The sequence below is a fragment of the Ascaphus truei genome, chromosome 12, assembly GCF_040206685.1.
Source record: "Ascaphus truei isolate aAscTru1 chromosome 12, aAscTru1.hap1, whole genome shotgun sequence".
Classification (NCBI taxonomy): Eukaryota; Metazoa; Chordata; class Amphibia; order Anura; family Ascaphidae; genus Ascaphus; species Ascaphus truei.
The window spans coordinates 20231755-20252463 of record NC_134494.1 but is presented as its reverse complement, the minus strand read 5'-3'; the positions used below and the strand labels follow the sequence as shown (position 1 = coordinate 20252463).

Below are 20709 nucleotides of genomic sequence, written 5' to 3'. Positions count from 1 at the left end.
AGCCTCCCCCCCTCCCTCATGGCGCTCTGCGCACGCGCTGCTGGGCGTGGCTGAGGGTCAGGTGGGGCAAAGCGCGAGACGGTGCCGCGATAACAGGAAGTGTCCGTGCAGGGAGTGAGAGGGGCCGGGAAACCATGGCAACGACGGTCAGCACCCAGCGGGGCCCGGTGAGCAACGGGACAGGGAGGGAAGGGTACGGGGTACCGTGGTTAGAGGAAGAAGGACCAGAGAATGAGGGGTTAATTGCCGGGTCCCTTACTTACTATGTATAGGGTGTCATCATATACATGCCCCATTCAGACCCTCTAACATGTGGTACGGGAAGGAAGGTGCGTATACCTGTACTGGCTGGAGGAACTTCCAAGCAATCCCTATGGGAAGTCCCCTAACCTATGCACCTCACCCCACCGCTTTCTGTGTCAGGTACAGCTGCTCTTACAGGAGACCAAAAACATGTCGTGTTACTGCTACATAGGGGCAGTTGGATAGTGGGGGTCAATTACAGAGCCTCCTATTTTAATATACAGGGTGTCTCCTTTCCCCCAGACTGCCAGAAAAGTCTCACACTTGTTTAATATAAGGGGATAAAGCCACTTCTGGGACACGCTGAAGTGTGAGGTGACATGGGTTGGCAATACATTGATTTGTTGCTGGCCTCACTGGTAGCGAGTAGCGCATATAATAAGGCTGCGCTTATAGTGCGTGCAAAGGCGATGCGACGGACGATGTCACCTGTCGCCAGTAGCGAAAGTTATACTTTAACTTTCAGCTACCTCACTGGCGACAGGGTGATTGATTGGTTCAGAGGCTGTCACATGTGGCGACAGCCTCTGAAAAATCAATTTTAACCCGCAACCAATTTTCCAGATGCTCCGTCGCTGTCACGCTTACTATAAGCGCTGGCGACGGAGTAAATTGTTTTGTTTTCAGGCGCCGTCGCGGGCACTATAAGCGCAGCCATGGGGACGAGTGGAAGATGTATGGGGAAGGTCATGGGGTATATTCTCCAACTGTAACTATTTAGCAGGTACGCTATATGTTTTTGACTCCTGTATGAGCAGCTGTACCTGTTGCACAGAGGGGTTTTTGTATGTGGCAAGCTGTGTAGGTTTGGGGACTTGCAGAAGATTTGTTTGGAAGTTTCTCCAATCACCACAAGTACAGGAATTACAGTGGAACATGAGGGAAGCGTGGAATGATGTATAGGGGGGTGGGGGGGAGGGTGTAACATGGTATGTGTTGCCTCTTTCTCTCTCCTTGGTGTACAAGAAGTAGAGACCCTCCAACTGTACCTATTCAGCAGCTAAACTACATGGTTTTTGGCCCCTGTAAGAGCAGCTGTACCTATTACACCGTGTAATTTGCGTGGTTTTGTGTGTCTGGTAAACTGCATAGGTTCTGGGACTTCCATAGTGATTGCTTGGAAATAATGCCGTCCAGCACAAGTAGAGAAGTATTTTATACCCACAAAATTTTGGAGGGTCTGTGTTGCAGCCGCAGGTAGAAGACCTGCCCTGCCTTCTCCAGTCAGCTGCTTAATGCCAGTGTTCTCCACAGGAGAGGAATGGGACACTACTCCTAAAAAGCTGACCAGAGGGAGCAGGGAAAAGCACTGAAACGCATCAGCGATGTCCCTGCTCCGTCTGCAACGGGGAGAGTGGGCTGCCGTGGCCAAACGGATGACAGGTGCCCCTGCGAGGTCGCCTGTTTGCCACAAGTGTCTTGTTCATGATGTAGCAAAAAAGCTTCTCGCTGTTAAAGGAGCTTCTGATTGCATTTCAGTTCAGAGGAGAAGCATGCTGAGGGTGTGAGCATATGTGTACACACCAAGCGTTGCAAACTGGATCAGTTGCTCCATAAGAGGTTCACATGGAGTAATTTTAACCCTGCTTCAAAGTATCAGGGCGCTTTGATCCACATTTTTTCTCCGCTTGCGCCATGAGCATTTTGGGGAGTTCTTATAGCAGTTGGGGGAGGAGTGAGTAATATTATGAGATGGATCAAAAATTGCGCCTATACCTGGTGCAGTTTTGTTCTGCTTGTATCATCCGCCAGGTTTAGGTGGGGTTTTTATTAGGCTCCTAAGAGATCTGCACCAAGATTAACCAGCTTGATACATATGTCGCTGGGGGATATTGGTGCAAATGCAATTATTTGTTCTGGCTTGGGACAAGGTGCACCAGTTTGATATACGTCTTGAAGGACCGGGCCGTGCTGGGCAAGGAATAAAAGATACACAAGGAGACTGCGTGAAAGAGGCCGTCTTTTATCAGCTCTCCTTTATACTAACGTTGCTACCAGACAGCAAAATGAGGGGGGAGGTGCAGCAACATGTACTATGGGATTTACTGGTGAGGGAGATTGGCACAAAGGGATGTCATCACTGGGACGAGGTGGCATTCTCAAAGCCTGCTTTCTCCATCTATCGCCTGGGTGGCATTTTCAGTATGTGTCAGGCAGAGAAGGTGTTACATGTGCAGTTGTGCCCAACAATGGGATGTTTGCATATAGAAATGCATATAGGTTCTCTGCTGTTAAATGGACACTATCCCCTCTCTTTGCTATGGTGAGATGCTAACTATCCATGAACTACTTACTACACGTGATTGTCACGTGTATTACTGCTGTGAAGCGCTATGTACATTAATGGCGCTATATAAATAAAGACATGCATCCATGAGTGGGAGTTAAAGTGTTACCCCATGTCTCGCCATATTGAATAGGGTGGCGCAAAAGGAATTGTTTTCCCCTCTCAAGGGCATTTTCGATCCGACAATAGGGGGCGGGTTGTGATCGTGTGTAGCATCACATGGTCGCAATGCTTGAAGATCAGTGCCACTGTCCCTCTAGTGAGCTAAAGGCTCATAGACCATTTATAAAAGTTCATCATAGATGAAGTGATTGTGTATAGAGCTTTAGCGCCTCACAGGTCTCCTCTTCAAACATACTGTGTAGATCGTGTGTTTTTTAAAACTCTGAGGCTACATTTTAAATGATTTATCGGGCCTGTAAAACAGCATTGCAGGTTTCAAAATAAAACTTTGATTATTGTAATATACCCAAAGGCTTAAGGGATTTCCTTTCTAAAAGCTACTTATGTTTTACGAACACACAGATTTTTCTTTTTAAAAGAAATAGAGGGAGTGACCCAATATATTAGCTGCCTGTCTTATCATAGCTGTAAAAGGATAAAGGCCACAAGGTGTGTGTTGTCTGTGTCTCTGTGTCTGATCGTTACAGATGGCACCTTTCTTTTCAATATCAGTTTTCAGAGCGTGTCGGTCGCATAACAAACCTGACATTTCAATCCCCAGCGGGAACTTTCTCGGGTGCCTCTCAAGCAAATGAAAATCCAAACCTTTTTATACCGCCAAAGGGAAGTGGGCAGGGCTAATCGGGGGTAGGGGCCACTTAATGAACAAAATCCATAACGAGCTGTGATCTGAAAGGACAAACTCGCATCAAAGCATGTACTTTTCTAACACTGGTCACTTGTATAGGTAAGACATGTGCTTATCTTCCATGGCTATCCGTCAATTATTGAAGAAAGGCCTCTTTTATAGCACAGCTACAGTGAGTGTCGACTACTATTATTGGACAAGAAACACCATTTGCTTTGTATTATAAGAAAAGACGACTCGTATAATGAAGTGTCACAATCATCGGGCCTCCTAGTATCTGTCTTTCATGTATCTGGGCATCTGATAACCTAGAGCATATTGTGTTTCTTGTCCAATCATTGTAGCTGACACATGGTCACTGTAGCTATGCTATAAAAGTGGCGTTTCTTCAACAATTGAAAAGCCATGGAAGGTAAGTAAATGTCTCTGCTATACAAGTGATCAGCGTCAGAAAAGTGAATTATTTGATATTGTTTTATTTGTCGTCTTTCATATCACGTATTTTTGTACTGTTTTCATTAGGTGACCCTTGACCCCTATTACCCCTGCCCACTTCACTTCACCCCTTTTTGGCCATACATATTTGGCTTTTAATTTTGGTTGTAAGGTACCCCTAAGGAAGGTCCCTCCTCAGGACTGAAATGTTGGCGTTAGGCTGCGGTCCCAGTGACTACTAAGTGCGCTGTGCGTATAAGCACCGCCCCTCAATGGGGCTGGGCCCAGTACGCACCTTCCCGCTGAAGGTGCAGCTGCGCCGTACTGCCAGATATTTTAAACTCGGTGAAATGGAGTTTAGAGCTTGCGATGGAGGCGTGACCATGCCCCCGCTGGCGGTTCAGCCAATGAGGGCGAACCAGCCGCGTCAGGTCATGGCAATGCCCCCGCAAACCCCCCACCACGCCCCCTCCCGTCGCAAACTCTCCCTCTCTCTCTGGACCAAAGAACGCTGTGCACGCGTCGCCTCTCACCCCCCCTCTGCCTGGCGCGCGTGCTCCAGTGCTGACTGGGACCACAGCCTTATGTGATAATTAAACTTGATTTCACTTTATTTGGTCTCCAGTGCTGGTTTTCGATAGTCCTCGATTGTTGAGGTGTTTTGTGTAACTTCACGTGTTGTCACAAAGCTGTCCTATTAGTCTGTCAGGTTTGTTCTCTTGGGGTGTGTACCTCTCCCCTGACCAATTTGTAAGGATGGGTGCAGCCCAATGCTACAAGATCTAGATCATCTGTATGTTGCAATGTTACCATCATCAGGGCAATCCAATCCTAAAGCTAGTACCTGGCAGCAACCCAACTCCTGAGTATTGCTGTGCCGGAGGTCCAGGGGCACCCGAGTGCAACAAGACCTACGGCATTTATAGTCGTGATCACATGACCCCCCCCCCCTCTGAGGCTGTTCCCTTTTGTCTAATCTGTGTTCAGCAAGAGTTTGCACAAGCAAAGCCTCCTCTCCCCTCATCTTTATTGGCTCTCGGACAAGAACAGAGTAGGCTGAGGGTAAAGGAAACACCTGGTTAATGAACACTGCCCTATGCAGAGGTGCAGAAAAAATGCAATTTTTAATTAATGAACGGTCTTTGCTTTTAGAACAGCTTGATTTAGTTTGAAATTAGCAAATTTGAAATTGTTGGATTATTGACAAAAGTAAAAAAAATTTTTGTCTGACTACATTCAATTGCATCTTTTAGTACATATATATATATATGTGTTCGACAAACCTATACATTTGCTCGCCCCGGGCGAGTGGATTTAACCCCCGGCCGAGTAAATATTGGCCCAAGCAGCACACGTTTGGTACTAGGTGGCGAGTAGATTTTTTTGTGTGGCGAGTAGATTTTTTGGTGATTTGTCAACCACACATATATATATATATATATATATATATATATATATATATATATATATATATATATATATATATATATATATATATATATATATATATATATATATATATATATATATATATATATATATATATATATATATAACTGTATGCTCATCTGCATGTCTTAGGCAGGTCTGCAACCCCGCCTTTCCCCATCATCACCCAGCATACAGCACTTCCACTGCAGCAAGGGATTCTGGGAAATGACATGCAAATGAGCACACAGTGTCACTTTTTGCCTCAATAACCATTTTTAACATGGTTCCCTATAGGCTTAAGCTTGCTGCATGGTCACAGCTTTGAGCACAGCCAGGGTTAAGGTGCATACCCAGAAAACCACCCACAGACAGCCGTTTCGACCTTGATGGGTCTCATCAGTGTGGGGTTGATTTTACTGGGAATGCAAGAGAGGCTATGGGATAGGCTAAACCATAATACTGAGTTAAGTTATGGTGAGTAAAAAAAAGTGACAAAAACCCTCCACAGGAAAGCAAATATGCAAATATAACTGTATGCTCATCATATATTTTAATCCTGGGTCATGTGATCACTTTCCAAGCAGTCACATGACCCTGGAGCCCTCACTCACAGGAAAAACATGCTGGATGTATGTGGTACAGTCACAAGGTCCCTCGAGTGCTGGTCCCGGTGACGTTCAAACATCTGCAGGAAACGGAGTTGATTAACCTGTTTGCTGCCTAACAGGCATGACTTGTGTTTTTGCCACTTCTGCCAGTGAAGGAGAAAAAAAAAAAAATATTATATAGGATAGAGATAGAGATAGAGATAGAGATCTGTACCACATACATCCAGCATGTTTTTCCTGTGAGTGAGGGCTCCAGGGTCATGTGACTGCTTGGAAAGTGATCACATGACCCAGGATTAAATACTCTATCGCTGCTGCTGTTATACTGTATCAGGAGACATTGAAAGAGTTGGTGACCATGCGCAGGGGGCAGCTGCCCAAGGGCAGCATCCCTGATGAGGGGCACGGAAATTCCCCCTCCTCCTCCTTGTGCCTGTGGTGAGGCACTGCATTGATTAACCTGTCAGTCAACGCCGCAGCTGGTCACAACGCGTCCAATCCTACTTCACTACCGCCTCATCGGGATCAGACGCTGTGATCAGCTGTAGCGCTGACCAGCAGCTGTGTTGTGTGGGTGGCCACACAGAGCGGGCGGCGCAGGCTGGGGGCAGGTGCACAGAGCGGGTGGCTCAGGCTGGGGGCAGATGCACAGCATAGGGCGCCAAAGGCAGGGGGCAGGTGCACAGGGCGGGCACCACAGGCTGGGGGCAGGTGCACAGACCGGGCAGCAAAGGCTGGGGGCAGGTGCACAGAGCGGGCGGCACAAGCTGAGGGCAGGTGCACAGAGCGGGTGGCTCAGGCTGGGGGCAGATGCACAGCATAGGGCGCCAAAGGCAGGGGGCAGGTGCACAGGGTGGGCACCACAGGCTGGGGGCAGGTGCACAGGGCGGGCGCCACAGGCTGGGGGCGGGCGCCACAGGCTGGGGGCGGGCGGCCAGGGCGGGTGCCACAGGCTGGGGGCAGGTGCCTAGGGCGGGCGCCACAGGCTGGGGGCAGGTGCCCAGGGCGGGCGGCAAAGGCTGGAGGCAGGTGCGTAGGGCGGGCGGCACAGGCTGGGGGAAGACACAGAGGTGCGTCCGTGTCTGTGCAGAGGGGAATGGTGCACTGTAGGAACTAGTCCTTGGTGCAAAAAGCACCTGGTTACGCTTCTTGTGTAATCCATGCTGTAAATGTGTTTTTTTTTATTTTTAAATAATATACCTGATAAACCACTTTGAAAAGACCTTTTAGCCCACACTGGCGGTTTTACTTCCTTCACTAATCTTAAAGTCCTGCCCCATTCTTCCACTGAACATCCACACCTTAAGATTTGACATACGAGCAGCACATTCCTGAGTGTGTGAGTTTTCAGAGAGACAGACGGAGGACCTTCCGTTTTCTAGGTGGGGGGCATTAAAAACACCTTGCTGCGATCACCTAGCAAGGGGGCACCTTATTGGAATTGAACACCTAATGCAATTATTAGAGCTCCCGCTCCTCAGACAGGCACCCCGGCACTGATTACCAAGGTACGGAGACATTGTTGGGTGCTATATGCTGAATCTTTCATGACCATGCTTTCTGGCTTCCTCATTGTATCTGATGGACTGGAGAGTGATTGCCAAGGGGTTAATTAAGTTGATTGTGCTTTGTAATTCAATGCAGGCCTTCAAGGCTAATGTTTGGTTGCTCGGGTTTTGCATGGCGTGGCACTTTGGTGCTGTTGCAGCTCTGGTACAAATATAGTTTTGTCAGTTCCTCTTCCCTAATGTGAGTCTCTGCCTCCATCCTCGCTAATCTGTAACTGATCAGCGTTTTTGTGGAGATATTGTGCCGGGTGTCTCACCTGGGATACTACTAGGTAGTGTGAGGAGCAGTGCAAGTCCCTTACCCCCCTCTTCCTGCCTCTATATTATTCTCCTTGTATAGATTCAGCAAGCGAGGTAGAAGCAGCGCACAGCCATGGGAGTCTGGATCCCCAAAGTGGAGTATAAAAAGAATATCCTTATTCTTCAGTCATGGGAAAGAAGGAGATGCCACAGGCACCTTTTGGTGTCTCCTTTTTACCCATGTCTGAAAAAATAAAGATTATTTTATACTCCATTTTGGTGATCCGGGCTCCCATGGCTGTGCACTGCTTTTGCCGTGCGTGCTGAATCTGGATGTTTATTCTCTGCGGCCTGCCACACTCAGGCAGAGAATCCATGAGTGAGTGAAGATCAAACGTGAGTGTTTGGATTTACTTTTATCCATAAACATCTGGTCTCTTACTGCAGAAACTTTATGGGTCTCCCCAAAGACGATCTAGGGGTGCAGACTTCATATAGTCTGCACAACGTTGCCTTCAGGAAACAAATAATTGCCTATTTCTGAAGAAGTTTGTAAGACCTTTTTCAATTTCACTCTATTTTATCACCCATTCAAAATGGAGGCCTCTGAATGTGTTGAATTCCCGCCCCCTACCCCCCAAGTATATCATTTTTTCCCCAAGATGTTTTCCTGAAGTATTTGGGCAACCTTACTGTTCTCCTTGTGTAGCGGGCACCCTTACTGTTCTCCTTGTATAGCGGGCACCCTTACTGTTCTCCTTGTATAGCGGGCACCCTTATTGTTCTCCTTGTATAGCAGGCACCGCTACATGCCACCGTGCACTGCAAAGGGAGATCAAGAACAGCCTATTAAAGCTGTAACAAATACCAACAAATCTAATATTTACAGCTATCTATATAGTAATAGATCTATATTTGGATATTCGTATATGTATATAAATATCAGGGGTGGACAAAAATATTAAAACTGTTGGTGCCAGGGGGTTGTGCTGTTGCTGGTCGCTGCGGTTAGTTAGCCCTGCAACACGGGTGCCAGGATTGAATATTTTTTTTAGGATCCCAGGATTTTTACACCCCGCTCCTAAATAGATATAAATCCCCCCCTTGAGCCCCCGGAGAACTCTAGTGGAGGAGCTAGTTCGGTTAATACACTTGCAATCATAGTATGTTCAAAAACAGATAAAATATAACTTATTATCATACAATTAAGAAGATAAAACTAATAACAAATTTAAACAACTGTAGGGAGGCTGTAATATGTGTGTTTTTAATATTAGTCCGACAAGTTGTATCCATAATACTCCAGTAGGACACAGAATTGTAACGGTGTAATCAAATCAAAGGCTTTTGCTCAATAAACCCAGTTACTGTTTCTTGTTCAGTTTACACCAATTGCAGTTAAGAAAGATGTGTTTTATATCAATTGTCTTTGAGTTGTATGTAATGTGTATAGTATAGGTGCATAGGTATATACCATTAGTAGATGGCCATTATGTTGGTTTCTGACGGTGTATACAGGATATCCGTGTAGATTTGCTCCGAGATCCCTCCTCACTTAGAAGCCCCCCCTCACTGACAAGAGTGGGGGCAGAGGAGGTGGCAATGCACCCGGGGTGGGGAACACTTGCTTTAATATGGCCGAGATGTCATGTTCATGCTTGGGAAGATGTTGCCAGAATAGATTGAGCTGAAAACTGGAACAGGAAGGGGGGAGCAGTGTGACTCATGAGCTGTCAGTCCCATCCCAAGGGGCCCAAACTTCACTGTGTTTGAATGCAGCTCAATCTTACTCTTGCTTTCTCACCTGAAGCAGTGTCTGACAAAGGTGAAGGGGTGGCGTGAGAAAGGGACAAGCTTTTAAAGTCCTTCCTATCAGTGACGTGTTAACACCCTCAGCTATGACAGGAAAAGGCATGTGCGATGAGAGAGGCATTGCAGTGTTCTCTGGGTGTGAAAGGCGTGGTAAGGTGACTCCATTCAAAGAGCTCTGATTAAGGTGGTAATGTGTTTTATGTATCTCTCGCAGTGAAAGGGTTACTAGGCAATACGAAACCCAAGAGATGTTCCTGGGTTCCCCTCTAGTACCTCCTTTACACGCAGGGTGTGAGATCTCTTGCGTTGTCCCTACAGGTGTTTGTCGGGGAGCTGCCCCAGGACTTCCTGCGCATCACCCCAACGCAGCAACAGCAGCAAATCCACCAGGACGCGCAAGCCGCACAGCAACTGCAGTACTCTGGAGCGATGGGAACAGTTGGACGTCTCAGCATCACTGTGGTGCAGGTATGTAAAGGGTATTGGTGCTGCATGGGACTCCGACTGCAGGGTGACACAGGTGGTGTCTGTCCCTCGAATTCCAGTATCATTCGGTGATGTGGAAAGAGACCTAGGGTACATAAGTCTTTCCCTCCTTTGGGTGACTGTAACACATACTTGGGACCTTTTTGTGCCTGTATCAGTGTTTGTTCTTCGGCGATTCATGCCTAGTTCCACAACCCCTTTCCTCCCTCTCCCAGGGCAAGCTTGCCAAAAATTACGGCATGACTCGTATGGACCCGTACTGCCGGATACGTCTGGGATACGCGGTATACGAGACGCCCACTGCGCACAACGGGGCCAAGAACCCCCGGTGGAACAAGGTCATTCAGTGTACCATCCCCCCTGGCGTGGATTCTTTCTACCTGGAGATCTTTGATGAGGTGAGTATCAGTAACTCATAGGGCTGTAATACGGCGTCTGTCTTCATGAGCCAGTGTTGGTCTGCAGCTCTGGGCCTGTCCTTATTAGCTGGTGTTGGCTTGCAGCACTGTGCCTGTCTCCATTTATGATGTCATCACATTTCAGTATACCATGAATAAACCTAGTCCTATCACCTGCTGTTTCTCTATCGATCCCCCGTCTCGTGTAGTTCTGTATGTACGATTAGGGTAACATCACATGGTGAAAGGCGCATTATTTGAAAAGTGTAATAATTTCATCTCCACTTTTCACAGTCCATGTCCTGTACTGATTTTTCCCACCCTTCCACTGGTCGATTTTGTAGGCAGTCTCACTGTAATGGCAATCGTCTTATTCAAGTCCCAGATCACGTCCTACAGTATGTTCTCCATTCCATCAGCTCAAGATGAGTTGAGCAATGGTTTATATCTCACGTTCAGCATTCGCGTGACCTATAAATCCCTAGCCCATAGATATGGTTCTCCCACACTTCAAAAATATGCAGCTCTCGAAAATCAAATATAAATGCAGTATGTAACTTGAGTCTGGGTAATGGATCATTTCCTTTTCCTTTTTCAACTGTGCTGAATGCCACCTGCCCTGTATCTGTTTCTGAGCCCATGGTCTGTGTTTAACTCGCACGTCACTTGTAACCCCTGTTCTGTTTCCTCGGCTGTCTGGCACACAGAGAGCCTTCTCCATGGACGACCGCATCGCCTGGACGCACATCACCATCCCGGAGACACTGAAGGAGGGGAAGGTGGTGGACGAATGGTTCAGTCTGAGTGGCAGGCAGGGGGACGACAAGGAGGGCATGATCAACCTGGTGATGTCATATACGGTGAGAGGGCACTGCTAAAGGAAGAGGGCATGGGGCGAGAATGGTATGATCAACCTGATGCCCTACACAGAGGGCACTGCCTGGGATCAACCTGATGAGTGAGGTGGCACAGCGATAAGGATGGCATGATCAATGATGTTTAATGATATTAGGGGGCATTGCTTTGGTGAGGGCAGCCTCTCACTCCATCACTGCCCACCCCTATCACCTTGTTGTTTTGTGTAGTTATACCGGGTGCCCAGGGTGTATTCTTTCTGCTCTGTCTTAATGCCCTCACTGACAATCTCTCGTCTTTGTCTTTCTTTCTCTCATTGTTCTATCCCCATTCTCACTAATCCTTTTTATCTCCACCTCCCCCTTTCTCTGTCCTCTAATGCCATTCAATATCCCTCTCTCACAGTCTCTACCAGCAGCAATGATGATGCAACCTCAGCCTGTAGTCTTGATGCCCACAGTGTACCAGCAAGGGATCGGCTATGTGCCCATCGCAGGTGGGTATAGTGATGAAGGAATGGGCGTGTGCATGACTGGAATGTAGTGAAGCTGTGTGTGCTAGGGCAGGGGCGCGCAAACTGGGGGGCACAGCGGCCCCGGGCTCTTCCCCAAGGCATTTCAATGGATGCCGGGTGATCGCGTGAGGCCTCTGCAACTTCACTTACCTTGTCTTCGGCAACGCGGCGTCAAATGACACATGATGTCACGTTGCCATGGCGATGTCACGTAATTCGAACCCGCAGCGTCATTTGACGCAGAGAGCCGGAGACGAGGTATGGAGGGGAGGGGGCGGCGCAAGCAGGGAGGGAAGCAGGCAGGGAAAGACTGTGCACCCCTGTGCTAGAGGTTCATGCTGGAATAATAGGAGTAGTGTGGTCTGTAATGGAACAGTGGTGTTGGACTGGTATGTGTCACTGATATCCCTGCATTAGTTATTCTGTTTCTAAAACCCCCTAATTCTAACCCCTTTGCCTAAAATCCTTAACCCTCTTGCCCTGAAAATAGAACACCCCTCCCCGCCTTCTTGCTCTGAACACCCCTAGCACCCACATTCAGTAATCGCGAAATGGCTGGCAATGATATGTCCGATTCCATGTACCGGGGGGAGCGGAATGTCTGTACTGTGACGGGTATGTGTCTCTGTATTATGATAATGGCAACCTAGATGTCCCTTGCATTTCACACTGTCACACTTCCCCATTTATGGTAATCTGAGAAGATAGGATAATAATGACATATTTCACTCTCCATCTCTTATCTCTGTCTCTCAATTGCTTACATTGCCCACCCAGGCCTTGATTACATGTCTATGGGTAAGTTTGCATAGCCCTCTGCATGATGTACCCCCTGCTTGCTCCCCGTGTAGTCATTTGACCCCGTTGCCGTTAAAGCTTCTAACGGCTCACCAGATTATTATTTTTTAATGGGCGGTCTCGCCAAGCGAGAAAAAAGTATTTACAAACGCCATTACTTTTCCCTGATGCTACCGTTTGTATAAGGGAAACAAGTTGCTACACTTTATTGGCTGTCCTGATTTATCTGCCCTCCACTGCTCCTCCTGGGCCCTAGTGAACCAAGAACAAAGTCATGTGATGGTATAGTCATATCCCTATTGTAGGAGTGGCCAACTCCAGTCCTCAAAGGCCACTAACAGGCCAGGTATAAGGCCACGCTTATAGCGATAGCAACGCGACGGCCCGTCAAAACCTGTATTGATGCTGTCGCGTGCGCTTATAGTAGGGGCGGCGCGACGGCTTGATCGCTGGAAGTCACTTCAATTTGATTTTTTTCAGCGTCGACGGCACTATAAGCGCGGCCTTAGAAATATTCCTGCTTCCTCACATTCTGAGCCACTGATTGCCATCTGTGCTGAAGCAGAGATCCTTAAAACCTGACCTGTTGGTGGCCCTTGAGGATTGGAGTTAGCGCACCTGCCCTATATCACCCCCCCCCCCCCCCACACCTTGTAACATGTCATTAACTCTCCTAAAATCAATCTAGGTTGCAGTCCCACCTAAAATTAGTGCTAATGATTCCATCCATCATTATGGGTTTTTTGTTGTCTCATGTCTGTATTGCTAAGCATGCATTTCCTAGGCCCCAATTAAAGGGACAACATCGAGGAATCCACTTAGCTTGCTTAACCAATATGCTGCCAGAGATATGGTTAATGTTTTGGACAGTTATTTGGGAAATCTCACTTTAAATAGGGTGTGTGTCCACATTCATCACCCCACTGACAGTAGAGACTAACATGCAAATAAATGGATTGCAGAAATGCTGCAGTAAGCATTCCCCCTCAAACTTGTATGTGCGCTTTTTACATATTGCACAAAGAGAAAGGTGTATATACAAGTGGGACTGCCATACAGAAGGGGGTAGGGAATTTTATAGGATTAAGGGTTGTTTTCTCTCACTAGCATGTAGCATGAGTATTAATCCGTGTACCTTTAGTGCAGGGCAACTTCAGTCTCCAAGGGCCACCAATAGGTCAGGTATTGGGGATATCCCTGCTTCAGTACAGGTGCCTGTCATTTTGACTGAACCACTGAGCCACCTGTGCTGAAGTAGGCATATCTTGACAGCCTGATCGGTTGTTGGCCCTTGAGGACTGGCGTTGCCGATCCCTGCTCTAGGAGCCAGCTCCTTATTCAGGGTGCTGGCAAGGTGTCTCTCCAGTTCTGGAGAAGTTTAATACTATTTATTTGACTGAATCGTTCTGATTTGGTCAGTGTCCAATGCCTGGTTTTTAACACACTGGACAATGGCAGTCTTCCCTCTCTCGTACGCACAATGTCAAAGACTCTCCTTATATGCAGAGTACTCACACCTGTGTCCTCTTACTGAGCTAATGTTGCCCTCATCTGACACCTCCCTTTTATCTGGATTTGCAGAGCCTGTTATCTCCCATCTTCCCCTCTGAGCACAGGGGCAACATCTCTTGACTCCTTGATCAGTGTTTTACTAGTAGTGTCCTCACTTTCAGGCTTGCTAGGACCTTTCTTAACACCATCAGGCACTCACATTTTCTAAGGGGGGGGGGGGGAGAGAGATGACTGCATTAACAACTTGGCTTTCTGTGTGCCTTTGTTGTAGACACTCCTCTAGCACCTACTTTGTTAAATGGACTTTGGGGACCAAATATTATCTGACTCTTTTTCACCCCTCCCCCCCATCTTCAGGTATGCCGACAGTCTACAGCCCTGGGATGCCTATGCCTCTCCCCCAACCTGCCCTCAACCCCCAGCACCAAAACCGGGAGGAGGACCTAAAAGCCATCCAGGATATGTTCCCCAATATGGACCCCGAGGTCATCCGATCTGTGCTGGAGGCTCAACGAGGGGATAGGGACTCTGCAATCAACTCCCTGCTCCTGATGGTGGAAGAGTCATAGTGCCCCTGTCCCTTCCCTCCTGGTCCCCTTTCCAGTATCCCATCTGATTTGCCAAGTTGCGGCTCCTTATTCCCTCTACTCCAACGATTGAAATGTTAAGTTGTAGCTGCTCCTTCATATTGATGTGTTCATCGTGGTCTTCTCCGCTTCTTTTTATAAAAAAAAAAAAGTTACTGCAATGGGAGGTTCCCTCATGGTCCTCCTGACCCTACAATGTCCTCCGTTATTGGAATTGGGTTTTTCAGAAGTTTAGTTGAGCTTGTTCTACACTTATCTATGTTTTGTGTGATGAGAATGAGCTGTACATGATAGGGTAGCCAGGAGCTATTAAGATCTGCAGACAGTTGACCAGTGCTAAGGAGTATGTTAACTGGTTGGTTCAATTCTACATTCAATATACAGTATAAACATACCCAAACAGGTTGCACTGTAGCCAGGGCCACTTCATTTCACAGAGGTCAATCAACATAAATGTATAGAATACACACACAATCTGACTGGACCTCTCCCTCCAGTCCTGAGCTATGAGGTAGCTGCTACCAACACTTTTGTTTTGTTTTTTGGGGGGGGGGGAGAGATTACAAGCAAGTTTTTTTTATGAGGTCTGCGTTGGACATAAATGCGCTATTGAAGTAGACTAGATGAAAGGTGACTTCTTTCCACCATTTTCTGGCCAGCTAGGCATACCCCCATACCATGTACGCAGAATATATATGAAAATATATATATATATTTTAGTGTCACTTTAGCAACTCTCACCTTGAAGAAACTGTCACGGTAGCTGTTTAATGTTAACCAAAATTGGAGTGAAACACACAGGGTGTATACTGTATATGTATATATCAAGGCGGTTGTTATAAAATTGACTTTGAAAAGTATTTTTGTTCTCTTGGCATCTATAACCCAGGCTACTTTCTACCTAGTTTGTGCATTTGGCTTGTGATTTTTGTGAGAGAAGTTATGATGCAATGGGAGAAATTAGGGGTTTAGTGGTTCTGTGGAGTAATGGGAAGAGTTAGGGAAGAATAACAGAATGGTTATATGGGGCAATTGGAGTAGTTAGGGAACAATAACGGATTGGTTATATGGCACGAAAGGAGTTAGAGGTGTTGCAGGCAGTGGCTATATGAAGCAAATTCTCTGTCGGTGGTATTTTTCCCTCCTTGGCTTCATGCAAGATAGCTGTGACAGGTTCTGTAAATCTTGGATAACTATCTTCCATAAAATGTGTTGCTTTATAGACACAAGTAACACTGGTAAGAGACAAAGGTTAAATGAATCTCGCCATGTCCCTCACGATTTAGCATATAAACCTCTAAGGCCCAGAATCACAAAAGGGGTGCTAAGCTTTAGCACGCCATTAATGCCATTTATATGAACAGCCGTTGCTGAATGTGGGCCGTAGCGCCCTATTGTGGGCATTGTGATAACCGCACATCATGAAGCAGAGGTGAAGATACTGAAGCCATTTTTAAAACCCATGTCTTTTTTTTTTTTTGTTTGTTTGTTTTGTTGCTTTACAACCAAAATATTTTTTGAATACGTGTTAAAAAGACCTTTCCGATTTGATAAGACGATGTCCCTGTGCACCTCTTTTCAGATATGCAGCCATATTTACTATGCGATGCTAAGCCATAGTAAATATAGGATATTGTGTTTTCAGCGGAGAGGATTAGCATCTTCATGTGTGCGTGTACATGTATGTATGTATGATGATGATGATGATGACGAACAACTTAATTGTTGTACTCTTTCTAACCCCTTCTAGTGTCAGATGAGCCAGTGCAATGTGTTGCTTGCCTTCAAGCTGTTAACAGCTGCCCTGATAATGTTGCTGTATATGTGTGCAGAGCCCGTCACCTCTAAAATAGGGCGGCTTAAGTGTATTGCATAACATACAGGTAATCCCCCTTTATGGCACAGGTTGCTGGGGTGCAGAGTGGGACCTCAATGACATAGGGGGGCAGGGATGCATTTTAGAACCTCTAGGACTGAATGGTCTGTTAAAAAAAACAGTCTGGGTGGCTGAGTTGGGTATGAAAGTGCCAGCTACCTCTAGAAGTCTAGATCGAGCTGGGCAGTTTGGGAGTGTTAGAGCTACTAATGCTGAGTGGCTCAGTGGAGCATAACCAGAATATAGAGAGAGTGAAATCTAGTGCTAGATGGCTGAGAGCAGGGGCATTGGAATATAGAGCCAGTCACCTCTATGGCAGGACAGCGCAGAGAGGAACACAGGAAGACAGAGCCCGCCGGGCTTCTATTTCTGGGTCCCCTTGCATCCAATTGTCAATCCGTCAAGAATCCCGCCTCTGTTCTTTATGTAAGGTGCGCTGAAACCCTCTATATACTATATAAGGTGTCCTGTGGTGCCTATGTATAATAAAAGCTGACCTGCTGTTATGTCTGCATTTTTCCACCCGTTAACATTACCCCAGATGTAAATTAATTCCAATGCTGTTAACGGCATTTTTTTTTTTTGTTTTTTTTTTATCTGCCTAAATTAATAAATGGATAATTATATGAATATAATGGAGCTCCTTTTGTGTGTTGCTTGGTGACTTCCAGTTACAATCACTGTGTGTATATGTATCTTATCTATCTAACCAAAATAGTACATTTAAAAGGAGCCCCTGTAGATTAGAATTTTGTAGATTAGAATTTTGTCAATCATCGCGCACTGGGGGGGTGAGTGGTAGATAAATGTATTAAAACCACACAACAAGCATAAGTAACTTGCATTTTAGTAAATAAAAGTAGGCACAACACAGCTCCTCCCCAACAGGAACGCTCCTGCTCCGGTCACATGGCTCCCCAGCTCCCACAGGCATGAGCTGTTTGCTCGGTTCCTGCTGCTCCCGCCGGCTGGACAGGGACTTCGGCTGCTGCTGAACGTCTGCTGCTGCTCCCAGATGTCGCCACGGTCTTCCTCACCTTCCGTCACCGGCTGTAGGTACGTGTTGAACTATTTTTAACTGCCCGGAAATTGCCCAGCGCCGGTTCCGACACGGTGCCGGTCCCAGCCCCCTGCTTCCGGGTAATTTCCGGGGGTACTCAGTACATCACTACGTGTGAGTCATCTAGACCTGTGCAGATACTGGGGCATAGGATTACCCCCTCCCTAGGTATAAAAGGTAGGGGCCCTCCCTTTCTGTGGTGTTCCAGTCCTAGCCTTGGGCTGGTGTGTTCCTGCCTTGCCCCTCATGGGGTGAGGATATCCAGACTAGCCTCTAATTTTCTTTACTGGACAGTGACCAAATACAGGACAGCCCGGCTCAATACTGGACACCTGGCAACCTTAGGGATATAGTAGCTCTAGTGATCGCTAATGCTTGATGGCTCAGAGCAGGGCCATTGGGATATAGTCAGTTACCACTATGGCTAGACATCTCGGAGAGAAACACAGGAATACAGAGCCTGTAGGGCTTCTATTTCTGGGTACCCTTTGCATCAGATTTACAATCCATCAAGATCCTGATCTAGGTATACTATATAAAGTGTTCTGTGGCGCCTATTGTATATTAAAATATATCCTCCTGTTATGTCTGGATTGTCACTCTTGTGGCTCCATTCATTACAATCGCCCCAGAAATAATGATTCCCAGTATGCTGTTTATTGGCTGTTTTTTCTTTTTGATCTGCTGCCGAAGTAAATAAATGGATAATTATACTCGGATATAATGGCGCTTCTTCTGTGTGCTGCCAGTTACAAACACTGTGTCTGTCTATCTTCATCCATCCATCTATCTCTCCATCCATCTATCCAAAACTGCACAATTAAATTAACATTGTCAGAGTCTCACCTCCCTCTACATCCCACGCCCACAATGAGGCTGACTGACAAGTCATTGTACTCATTTTATTACAACAAAACAATATTTCAGACATATGCTTGCAACAAATAAAGCACATCCTCCATGAGTTACCTTCATGGAGGTCCTGCCCTACTAACCCCCCCCATCCCATACTACCCCTCACCTGCTTCATCAGGGGTTCTTTAAACCCTTTTTTTGCAAGAAAAGCGCTTGCAGTTTGTTGCAGGTCCCTCTTGCAAAGAAGAGGTTAACTCCATCAGTGCAGAACAATGTGTAACAGGCTCATGCTTCCTAATGGCCTTTCTACCCACCCCTGAATATTCCTCTGTTTGGAATATCATGCCGGATTAATCCATGTTCCATTGGACTGGATCAATGGCCGTGTACAACTTTACTTACGGGTCCGTGAAGGTGTTGGTTGGCTATCATCTGCTCTTACCAATAAGATTGGTTCTAGTTGGCTGTTGTCTTTAGTTGGTTGGCTGGCTTGTGCTGTGGTGACTGAAACAGTTGATGATCGGCTGTCCAAGACCGTGTCGGTGGAATCTGTTGAGGGGTTATCCACAGGCACTGTCGGGAAGATGGCTTCCGGTTGGGTCTTCTGATCAGGGAAGGTTTTGGCCGTGGTCTCAGGGGCATCACAAGAGCAGCAGAACACTTGGATCTCATAATCCAAGCAAGTGGCATTGTACTGGTCATCATTGAAGCAAACCAGACCCTGGGACACCTCACACTCCTGTTTGTAGTACAGCTCCTCAAAAGGGATGTAGGGAAACCGGACTGGTCTACATCTTACATCCTGTGGGGCACTGCACACATCATGACCTGCCGCCCTTATGTTTTGAAAGGTCTCAAAGTCGCCATCATTGGGGTCAGATTTGGGATGGTAGACGTTGTACCACTGGGACCAGCTGCATGTTTTCTTCTTACAGATATGGACTGGACTCTCTGTATGACAGAATGGGTGGTTAGGAGAGGAAAACTGGGTTTGCCTGGTTACTACAACATTGTCTAGGACAGTTATCTACAGACTACAGAGATACTAATTGGATCCAGAATCCAATATTTTGGTGGTATAAAACTGACAAGTGGGAAAGAGGAAATCGGGCCCATCGAGAGAGGGGAGAGGTGGCTATAGAGAAGAGAGTGTGAGAGGAGGCTCAAGACAGGTTAAAATGAGGACAATAGGAGAGGATGGTGTATGACAGGAGGATATAGGGAGAACAGAAGCAGAGAAAGAGAGAGAGTCAGGGCCAGAGAGAAATGGATGCTCAAGACAGGTTAAAATTAAGGCAAAGGAGAGGATAGTGTGAGAGGAGGATGAAGGGAGGATAATGAAATGTCAAAAGACAATAGAGAAAGCAGCACTGAAAATATAATCTTCAGGTATGTGTCCCTAACATATAAGTTACAATCTAATACTGGTAACTAAATAATGGTATTCTTTGGTCATGCATTTTCAAGGCAGTGCTTATATCTCCAGCTGACTGCCATATAACAAGCTTACCCATCCCTGTCTTTGGCATTTACCTGTGTATGCGGTTAAGATTTGTGTGGTGTTGTGTACTGGCGTGTCTGACATCTTATTACAGGGACAACACAGCAGCTGCACCTCATAGTCCAGACATTTGCGTCCATTCTCCTGGTTGGAACAGGTCAGCCCTATGTTTGATCTGCACAGCGTCACGTCCAGGATCTCAGAGAAGGGAACGTAGGGGAATTGGACAGAACGGCAGCTGATGTTCTGAGGTGCCTCACACACCTCATACCCATTAGACCTGATGTTCTCCAGTGTCTCAAAGTCTCCATCCTGTGTCAGATTGCTGGGATGGTAAACGTTGAACCAGGTGGTCCATTGACATGGGAGTGAACAGGAGGAAGGGGTCGGCACTGCAGGAAGGGGACAAGACCACATTATATTTTGAGAAGGTTAAAGAGATTTCAAAGGGTAGTCCCTTCTGGGACTAAAGTGTACTAATAGCTGTGAGGTTTAAGGTGTCAGTCCCTCAAAGGACCAAAGTGAACTCGTGGCAGTGACATGTTTAAGAGGTCTGTGTGACGGTAGGGCTAGCTGGCATCACAAAACTGGGATGAAGCCCAGCTGGCTACCCCTAAATCTATGTAACCTGGACACCTTTGTAAGGCTTATTTTGGCCAAATGTATTTTATATCTGGGGAAGAACAGGGAATGTGTAAATGTATTTATATGTCTGTAAGAATATATTTCAAAGTCTGCATTTGTTGTAAATGCAATCTACAGGTTAGTGAAT

At 46.6% G+C, this 20709-nt stretch overlaps 1 protein-coding gene across 3 annotated transcripts; it reads left to right on the top strand.

The window, feature by feature from the left end:
• Nucleotides 1-10: 10 nt before the first annotated feature.
• TOLLIP (toll interacting protein) lies at nt 11-17156 on the top strand. Of its 3 annotated transcripts, none has more exons than XM_075566889.1 (7): nt 11-167; nt 9814-9963; nt 10197-10379; nt 11087-11239; nt 11640-11730; nt 12526-12546; nt 14416-17156. In XM_075566889.1, exons 1-7 carry the CDS (start codon nt 135-137, stop codon nt 14625-14627), a joined length of 843 nt encoding a protein of 280 aa, XP_075423004.1. In that variant the 5' UTR covers nt 11-134; the 3' UTR covers nt 14628-17156. The 3 variants fall into 3 exon arrangements, with proteins under 3 accessions (XP_075423004.1, XP_075423005.1, XP_075423007.1); XM_075566892.1 differs by lacking the exon at nt 11-167 and adding an exon at nt 7209-7383; XM_075566890.1 differs by lacking the exon at nt 12526-12546.
• Nucleotides 17157-20709: the final 3553 nt, after the last annotated feature.

Coding starts and splice junctions, on each gene's coding strand:
- TOLLIP (XM_075566889.1), top strand. CDS start 135: ATGGCAACGACGGTCAGCACCCAGCGGGGCCCG. Junction 11,240..11,639: donor ACCTGGTGATGTCATATACG/GTGAGAGGGCAC, acceptor CCTCTCTCACAG/TCTCTACCAGCAGCAATGAT. Junction 11,731..12,525: donor CGGCTATGTGCCCATCGCAG/GTGGGTATAGTG, acceptor TTGCCCACCCAG/GCCTTGATTACATGTCTATG.